Raw genomic sequence first — 10,053 nt, forward strand, 5'->3', positions numbered from 1 at the left:
GGAATGAGTCTTGGTCCAACATGCAAATGGCTCTCCTCAACTGTATCACACTGTCACAAGTTCTGCCTCTTCAAAGACTCTCATTTTTGTTCTAATCATAACAATTTTATTCCTGTGATGTTTTAGGAGTACTAAGCAACATTGTGTTTATCTTTACATGGAGATGCCCTTCCAACTAACCTTGTAAAGATACAAGCATCTATTTATTTGTCTACTTTAATATTTATTTATTTAACTTTTTATAAGATTTAAATTATGTTTGTATACATAATGTCATGTTCACATTTAAATTATGGTTAATAAAATTGGGCTGGGGATGTCGCTCAGTGGCGCCACGCCTGTCTGGCAAGGACAAAGTCCTGAGTTCTATCCTCAGTACCAAATAAATAAATAAAATATATTCTTTATACTATTCAATTTGTCATCTTGCTTTTTCACTAAATTTGTATCATAGAAAACTTCTTGTATTTGCCTGTTCTTTAAAAAGATACTCCAAGCCTTAGTGTGCAATGTTATCAAAGCACAGAAGATGGTTCAAATGCCTCATTATTGTCAAACTCAAAGCATAAGGAAAAACTAAGCTTCTACTAGACTCTGCATTTCATCCACAGCACTTCGTAAAACTAAAAATAAAAACACATGTCCCTGATTTTTACAGATAAAGAAACCTAAGAACAACAATCATGGTTAATATCAGTCAAGTGGACTGCAACAATGAAAAAAATAAAATTTTCTCAGGTAAAAGCATATTAAAGCATGCTAGGCCCTAAAAATGAAAACTCTAAGTTGATTAGTAGCTATCCAAGTCAAATGTCCACTGTCATTTGGGGTGTATGACTTTACAATGTAAAGGAAGGATGTTGCTGGGTGTTCTTGTGTACCACTGAAATCTCACAGTGGAGGTGCCCATGTGGGGAGAGTTGAGAAAGAGAAAAAACTTAAACAGAATGCCAAGGAACATACATCTTTGCAGGGAAGGGAGAGAAGAGTGAAATGAAAACAAGTGTAAAAGACCCTTACATTAAAAAGATAACTAGAGGCAGTGGCCATAAAAGTATATTTAAGATCTGGGTGTGGTGGTGCATACCTGTAATCCCACAACACTCAGGAGGTTGAGACAGGAGGATTGCCATGAGTTCAAGGCCAGCCTCCACTACATAGCAAGACCTTGTCTCAAACAAACAAATTAAAAAAGTGTATTTAAGGAAAAAGCCTGCTTAGGAGAGGAAGTTTTGGAGTCAGGGAAGGCATGGATTCAAACTGCCCACGACATTCTTTCCCTTCACCTAAAACCCCATTCACACGGAGCTGCTTTCTGTTCATGTGCACCCTGGTGTAGAGGTTTCTGTGTCCTGATTGCACTAATAGGAGTCAGCATGAGGCACAAACTCTCCTCTGCTGAAAAAACTCAAATGGCTGCTCAGAAACAAGATGAGGTTGAAGGAGTCAACTGGAGATCATGGACAAAAGGAGAATAAAGATGATTATTGTGTCCACCAGAATAATGGCAGGTGCTCAGAAAATGGCCACATCAGTTGAGCTAGTTTTCCTTTCCATCCATAAGATCTGAACCCCAGATTTAGAATCCTTTGGATTCTCTCCCATAAGTAAGAAGGAAAGATGACTGATGGGAATACTGAAAGCACAGAGAGCTCCCTAAGGAGTATGATCAACAAAAGTGTTCCCAGTATGGTTATCACTGAGACCGCCTCACCTTGAACACTGTTGCACAGGTTGATAGTTACTCCAGTTTAGACCAATGAGTCACAAAGCCCAGAAAACATTATTCCTGAAGACAGTGCATCCCAAGTTATCTTAAATTCCAATCACGATGCAGATTTCTTTGAAAACCAACAGTGTAAAAATAATATGAACAACAGGAATATGGACGGGGTCTGAGTATGTTAACAGTAATTGAGAAAGAGTCTTTCTAAAAGGACACAATTAGTAAGGTGCATATTGGAAGATCACAATTTCTCATGGGAAAAAAAACTTGTGTGAAAAATTTTTTTAATCTCCATTCACCAAAAAGTTGCATTGGTGGATCAATTCTGTTCCTTCCCTTACAGCCCGTGCATTCTGCAGGGATTTAAAAACTCTAGACCCTTCATGAAGAGTAGGGCTCACAAAACACACCTAAATAAGTGACAAATTAGAACTCTTCACCATGAATGGGATAGCGCTATTATATCTCAGCCTGTGTGCAGTCATCATAATAATGGTGATGACGGGTCTTTAATAAATGAAACAAAAAGGAGTCAAAACGCAAAGCTCAGTTCTTACCTCAGAAAGAAAACTTCAAGAGAGCCCACCAAAGAGCCATTGTGTGCCCCACTTGCTGTGACTCCATGGGAAGCAAGCACTTCCAACTCTGAAGGCTCTGGACAGCATCTCAATGCCCCAGACAAACTTTGAGACCCTGGACAGAGCCATGTTGCCTGTGCACAGCAGTCTTTTGTCAGCTGAGTGAGTTGATTCTGGATTGGAAGAGAAGCTCCTTGCGACTCTGTGGGTCTTTTGTTTTTGTGCTCACGTGTAGCTATACCAACATCTCAGCAAGGACTAAGTTTTTAATTTCAAATTTGGTATATGTTTGCCAAACTACAGTGCCATCTTTTAAAGCTTAAGAGATACAGAGCACATAGAGGCCAAGTTGTTAGAAAAATCATCATTTTTATTAGTTCATGTTTGTGGTACATAATGAATATATTCACTGTGGGTGGTTGGTACATGTACACGACATACCTTAATTCTATTTATATGCTTTGCCCTCCCTCTAACCCCCTTCTTCCGCTTGTTGTCCCCTTCTGTTTTACAAGAGATCTGTATTCATTTCTTGCTATCTGTCTTTTATTTGGCTCTTTAATTTATTTACACTTTGGCTTTCTCATATAGGAGAAATCATTAAATATTTAAACTTTGGTCACTGATTGAGTTAACTTAACATTATGGATTCAAGATGCATCCATTTTCCAGCTGAAGTAGGGGTGCAAATCTGTAATCCCAGTGCTGGAGACGCTGAAGCAGAAAGATTATCACAAGTTAGAGGCCAGCATGGGCTACCGTGCGTTCAAGTTCAGCCTGAACTGCATAGAAAGACCCTGTGCCAACACCCTCACCAACAGAGAAAAAAGTGCATATATTTCCCTAAAAATGGATCAAATCAACACTCTTTTATAGAAAACTATTACAACCTTGAGTATAACTCCTCCGTTTTCATTATCCATTCCATTTGTCTGTTGATGGACAGATAGGCCACTTCCAAGATTTAGCTATTGTGAACGGTGCTACTGTAAACATGCGTATACAGTTCCATTGGAATTTCTATTGAAAATTTTTTCAGGAAACCCCATAGTGGTTTCCATGGCACTTGTACTACTTTACATTGGTTTCAACAGTGAAGAAGGGTTCCCTTTTCCTCACAGCCTCACCAACATTTGTTATTATTTGATTTTGTGATGATGGCCATTCTTTCAGGAGTAAGATGGAACCTCACAGTTGGTTTAATTTGCATTTCTCTATTGGCAGTGATGATGACCATTTTTAAAATGTGTTTATTGGCCATTTGTGGTGCCTCTTCTGAGAAGTATCCATTTTTTGACTGAGTCTTTTATTTTGAGAGGTCTAATTTTTTTACTTCTTTATATATTCTTGATATTAATCCTTGCTGGCAAATTTTTTTTCCTGTTCTGTAGGTTGTCTCATCTCTCTGTGCTTCAGTCTGATTTAGTCAGTTACAAGGGAGAAAATTACTGTGAATTACATGTGAGTGTTTTCATGGGCCAAGACTCTAGGCAAAAAATCACTTCCCTCCATAATTAATTAGTCCAGATGTATTCTCATATGACACTTAGGTTAAAAAAATTGAAAAGGAATTGTATTTGGGTGACTTGTGGGAAGAAAAGACAAGTTCTTTGAATGGTACTACCCTTCATTTATACAGCATGTATGCTAATGCTATTCTTAATAGGAAAAAAAATTTTTATTTTAACACTCACTTTATGAAAGCAATTCTGTACCAAAGTCTAATTCTGCAATTTACATGGAGGACGTATTTCATGTTTTTCAGTTCCTAGCATCATGAATGTGGCTATGAGTATGGAGAGAAGGTCTTGGAACACATTATAAAATTAAAGTTCTGTCCTTAACACTTGAGGAAATAAAGAAACCATGATCACGTGGCTTGGCAGGACCATGAGGATCACCAATACAAAAGGGGAAAATGAGTCTTTCATTTCTAACCAGATCGCCGTTTCTCATACAGTACTAATCCTGGTACTGTGGGAGGCTGAGGCAGGAAGACTGGAAATTCAAGTCCAGCCCAGGCAATTTAGCAATACAGGGAGGCCTAGTCTCCAAACAAAAAATAAACTGAGGGCTGGAGATATAGCTCAGCGAAAAGATCTTCTGTCCAATCTCCAGTACCATAACCAAAAAAAAAAAAAAAAAGGAAATATTGATTAATTCCCTGACCTAAATAAATGACAGGGAATCAACTAATATACATCTGCCAAATGACATGACCTCTCTGCTTAGAGGTATCACACAAATTCCTGGAGAGGTATTTATTCCAAATGCAAACTGGTCAGTGGCCATGCATGAAGGAGAATGGGGACTTTTCAGGCAAACCATTGTAGCAGAGCCTCAACATTCATTGGTTTTTCAACGTGAAGTAGCACTTTAGTCTATGTCAGACTTTGAAAATCAGATGGAAATGGAGCCCACAATCCCATATGAATAGATGTACATAAAAGTATGAAAGGATTGTTCACAATTTCTATGCATATGAGGAGATCCCATGCCATCCAAGGACAATTCTGAAGTTATCACTTTAGTCAAGAACCACCTAAAAAATTCCAATGCACAAGAGCTCCATTTGAATGTTCATTTTGGCAAAATTATTTTCCACCACAGCAAAAATACTCTTTTTCCACAATCCCTCTTCTCTACTTCTGTCATGACACTGCCCAGTATTTGGGGCTAAATGCTCAAAGTAAATCAATATAATCAAGCCAGCAGCCATATCCACCAGCCTACAAATAAGGGGCACCCAACAGCTCACTAGGCAGGTGACCAGAATGTTTGTCATCAGAGTTATCCTCTTGTAATGTGCTAGACTCTCTTCATTTCTCAAGAAATGCTTCCATTTCCACATCACTAATCCATTCAGTGAGCCTTTCCAGATGTGAGCTCTGAGCCTCAGTACCCTGATTTCATTCGCATTTAGTTCATCTCTTAAGGCATGAAACTGGGGGGCACAAAAGGTTTAAAAATGTATTCAACTTTATGAAGATACACTCTGAAGAAGACAAACACTAGAAAATAACTCGTGTCAGTAAAAAGGACAAGGTTAGTGGCTAAGTATATGTCTGAATTAAGCAAATGGGACTTTTCAGTGAGGGAGCGTAATGAGAGCTGAAGAGAGAGAATCTGCCTTTCCACAAGCAGGAGGCTGCTCACCAGAAAACACAGATCAGTCTAGAGGCATCTCTGGTTTTTACGGCCAGAAATATCCTCAGGAAGCAGATAAGAGCTGAAGACTCAGTGGGATTTTCTCTCATGGTGGAGTCAACACTGGCTCCACAGTTCATGAGCTCCCTATGCTTTCAAGTTTCCTGTTGTAAATGGGAATAAGACTGGATGCTCTCACTGTCTTCCTTCTTCACTGATGTTTCCAGTGACTTAAATGGTCCCAGCATAGGACAGGTTTTCAACAGATATGAAAATTCAGAGCAGTGTTCCAGGGGTTTCCTGAGGATTGATTTTCTAAGTACTAAGAGCAGTATTTGACTTACAAGAACCATTTACACAATTTAATGATTTATTCCTTTTACTAATATTTCCTTTTACAACTTAAATAAACTATGTGGGGGCAAGTGTCCTTTGAAATAATCGTTTTATTTGCTTCTTCCATGATATGACAAGAGGAATACTGACCTTCTGAGTTTATTTATTTCCTAGGTGAGACCTTGATGAAATTAACACTGGTCCATTATCCAGGGAGAATGCTGTGGTCTCACACATTTGTGTCTCTGTACATAATGTGGCCAGTTGGTTGATGTGTCCTCCTTGACTCTCTGTGAGGACAGAATGAGGCAAACCTGAAGACCACTTGTGGGCTAGGGAATAATCACTTATCGTTGAACTAGGAGTCCTTGCTACCTTTAGCTACATGGCTTCAAACATCTGCCTCTGCTTTCACCTAAACTTACCCTCCATCTTGCTGGGCACAAAGAACTATGTTATAGTTTTCACTAATTTCCCCACAGGATATTCCTTTCCTACTTTCATTATTTTTTTCACATTCGCACATACTTTTGTTTTCTATTTGTCCCCAGTCATTGCAATGCAAGAAGCAACAACTTTTGCTTTCTATGAAAAAGGAAATGTGAAGGGATATCTGCTATACTGCATGATACACAGGACCATCATACACCCCATTTGCTATTTTACATACACATCTTTCAGTTATTTCAATTCTAATGAAAGTTTTAAAAAGATCAATCTTATCCAAAACAATATGACATTTTCTCAAACATGTATTCTCTTTGGTGGATGATATAGCTCCCCCAAAATTAATTTTGTGCAGCAAAATTAATTAGTAGGGCTAAAAACAATCTGAGGTATTACAATGGATCATAGCCGTACAAAGCACAACACTAAGGTGATATTACTCCTTAGACTTACTTTTGGATATCCTTGCATGTAACTTGAAAGGTATACATACTGATTCATGAAAAACACACACGTGATTTACATGCTGCAATCCTGTGGACAATCGATGACTGAGTTTGGAAGATTTTTCTCTCCATTACATACGTGATCTCTGTTCCCCTAACTATTGGGCAGCCACTGGCTCTCTTGTGTGTGCACCTTATACTCGATCCTCAGTCCTTCTGAATGTGCTCTGGGTTATGGGAATGAAACAAAAATTGTGCTTAGCATTTACTTCTGTTAAATTTATTGAACACATCAATAATTATGTTCAGTTTAGAAAAGAAACAATATTTATCATGTCCAAATGACAGTCTAGCAGCTAAAGAAATTGAGGAGTGATTCTTCATGTGAAATGAAATTAAAATACTTTATTATAAACATACAAGGTAAAAAATGATTTATATTTAAAATAGTTTTAGCAGTTTTATATGATGTTTAAAGATTTCATTGCACCAGTACATATATTTAAGAATTTATGAATTTGTACACAACGTGAATTATTAAAATTTATGTAACTACATATAAATCACAATCACTAAATTATGAGTAATTTATAAGAAGAATATCATATGGTAATAAATTACAATCAATTAAGAGGAACATACATTTATGATGTTACTTATCAATAGTTTTTATTTCATTACTTATTGATTTTAATTGGCATATTTTGCAGTTCATAATGTTTCCATTCCTTGTGTGGAGCTGGTACATGCGCATAACACATCTTAATTTCTTTGTTCTTCCCCTTACTGCTCTCTACCACTTCCCTCCCTATAGTTCTTGATCCCCTACTCCTTTAAGAAGGAGCTAACTTCCCACTTCCTATTATCTATCTTTTATTTCTCACCTTATGTAGAATTTGGGTTTCTCATTTTAGAGAAACCATACAATATTTAAGCTTGTTTGTCTCATTTGTTTCACTTAACATTATGGCCACAATGTGCACCCATTTTCCCACATAGGTCTCAAACTTCTCTTTCATTATGGTAGAGTAGTATCCCATTGTGTGTAAATACGTTTGCTTTATCCATTCTTTTGTTGATGGACATATAGGCTGCTTCCAAGATTTAAGTATTATGAATTCTGCTGCTATGTAACTTTCAGCTTCAAATTTTGCTTTACTCATTCTTAGTACCATACTTAAATAACTTTTCACATTCTTTTTTATGCATAAAGCAGAGACAAAAATTCAGTACATAAATATATTATTCCATACCTATTCCTCTGACTTTTAATCGGGAATTCATTTAGGAAAAAATATCTACCAAGGGTGGCATGGGAGGGAAGTTAATGATGAAAACAAAGTGGATGAGAAACCTTACCCAAAACCCCATTACAGAAGGCAAAAGGGAAAGGAAAAACAAAAGTAGAAAACTAACTGAGGGCATTCAGAAAATGAAGCTTCTGTGTTCTCTATTTAAGTCATCTGAACAAATCGAGGTCCTCAGAGAACCCAGGGGCAAAGGCTCAGGATCACACACCCACCTCAGACAGCCCAGCAGCATCAGCAGACTCCCCAATGGCCTGGCCACTTTCTGTACTGGTGGCCCTGGTGGTGCTCACCATCATGTCATCGTGCTCTCTGGGCTGTGACCTGCCTCGAACCCACAGCCAGGGGAACAGGAGGGCCTTGACACTACTGGAACAAATGAGGAGAATCTCCACTTTCTCCTGCCTGAAGGACAGAGAGGACTTTGGCCTCCCCCACCAGGAGTTTGATGGCAAACAGATCCAGAAGGCTCAGGCCATCTCTGTCCTCCATGAGATGACCAGCCAGACCTTCAACCTCTTCAGCACACAGGATTCATCTGCCGCCTGGAACAATGGCCTGCTGGACACCTTCTGCACCGGCCTCCATCAGCAGCTGAGTGATCTGGAGGCCTGCCTGACCCAGGAGGTGGGGCAGGAAGAGGCGCCCATCTCGCATGAGGACTCCAGACTGGCTGTGAGGAAATACTTCCACAGGATCACTCTCTACCTGAAGGAGAAGCGATACAGCCCTTGTGCCTGGGAAGTTGTCAGAGCAGAAATCATGAGATCCTTCTCTTCATCGGAGAAACTTGCAAGAAAGGTGAAAGACTAAGGAATGAGTCTTGGTCCAACATGCAAATGGCTCTCCTCAGCTGTATCACACTGTCACAAGTTCTGCCTCTTCAAAGACTCTCATTTCTGTCCTATTCATAAAATGTTTTGATTGTCTGATGTTTTCAGGAGGACTAAGTAACATTGTGTTCATCTCAACACGGAGTTTCTCTTGTAACTGATCCTGCAAAGATAAATTCATGTATTTATGTCTATTTAAATATTTATTTATTTAACTATTTACAGGATTTATTTTATGTTTGTACATATAATATCATGTACACTTCTTAATTGGGGTTAATATAATAAAATATGTTCTTTATATGTTGCTCAATTTGTCATTTTGCTTTTTTTCTCTAAATACATTTTGTATGAAAACTTGTCATATGTATTTATTCTTTGGAAGATACTCCAAACCTCAGTGTGCAACCCTGTAAAAATATGAAAGATGGAATCTGTTTACCCAGCATCAAACCCAAACTAAAAGGAAGAACTGACTACCTTATAGGCTGGAATGTGAGCTCAGTTGATGAGTGCTCATGGAGCATGTGTGAGGCACTGAGTTTGATCCACATCACTTCAAAAAGAAAAAAAGAAAATCATATAGGAGCTTGGGATTTAGCGCAGTGGTTCCACCGCATGCCTGGCAAGCGCAAGGACCTGAGTTCGATCTCCACTACCAAAAAAAAAGTCATATTGTAAGATTAAAGTGTCTCCTGGAATAATGGCAGGGTCTCAGGACACAGTTCCTATGAAGTGAGCTAGTTTTTCTTTCAAACCGTAAGATCTGAATTCTAGATTTAGAATCCTTCAGATTCTTTTCCATGAGAAGGAAATGATTGAAGTGGATGTTGAGAGCACAGAGATATCCCAGAGGGGTGTAGACAAGAAAAGTGGCCTCAACATGGATGACACTGAAAGCATCTCCCCCTAAACACTGTTGCAGAGGTTGAGAGTTGCTCCAGTGTAGAACAATGAGTCACAAAGCCCAGGACAGATTATTCATGAAGAAAGTGCAACTCAAGTAATCCTAGATTCTGGTCAGATGTAGGCTTCTTTGAAAATCAACTGTACAAAAACAACAGGTTCGCAGACAGGGTTTGAGTATGTTAACCTGAGGCTCTTGAGAAAAAGCCTTTCTAGGAGGAGACATCAGCGATGTGCCTATTGGAAGGTCACAATTTCTAAAGGGAAAAACCTGTGTGAATTTTTTTTATCTGAATTGATTGAAGAGAGGACTTTTAGAAATCAGTT

The 10,053-nt window shown here is 38.6% G+C and overlaps 1 protein-coding gene across 1 annotated transcript; it reads left to right on the forward strand.

Annotated features, from left to right (window-relative positions):
* The first annotated feature begins 8,221 nt into the window (after positions 1–8,221).
* Positions 8,222–8,800, forward strand: LOC101697163 (interferon alpha-4-like). The gene has a single exon (XM_087183539.1). It carries the CDS (start codon positions 8,237–8,239, stop codon positions 8,798–8,800), a length of 564 nt encoding a protein of 187 aa, XP_087039665.1. The 5' UTR covers positions 8,222–8,236.
* The last annotated feature ends 1,253 nt before the right edge of the window (positions 8,801–10,053 follow it).

This window comes from Heterocephalus glaber, unplaced genomic scaffold, assembly GCF_053883595.1.
Source record: "Heterocephalus glaber isolate CG9 unplaced genomic scaffold, H.glaber_assembly_v1.0 deba00001481, whole genome shotgun sequence".
NCBI classification, from domain to species: Eukaryota; Metazoa; Chordata; class Mammalia; order Rodentia; family Bathyergidae; genus Heterocephalus; species Heterocephalus glaber.

Bases quoted from the DNA above. Each gene is read 5' to 3' on its own strand.
- LOC101697163 (XM_087183539.1), top strand. From the start codon at position 8,237: ATGGCCTGGCCACTTTCTGTACTGGTGGCCCTGGTGGTGCTCACCATC.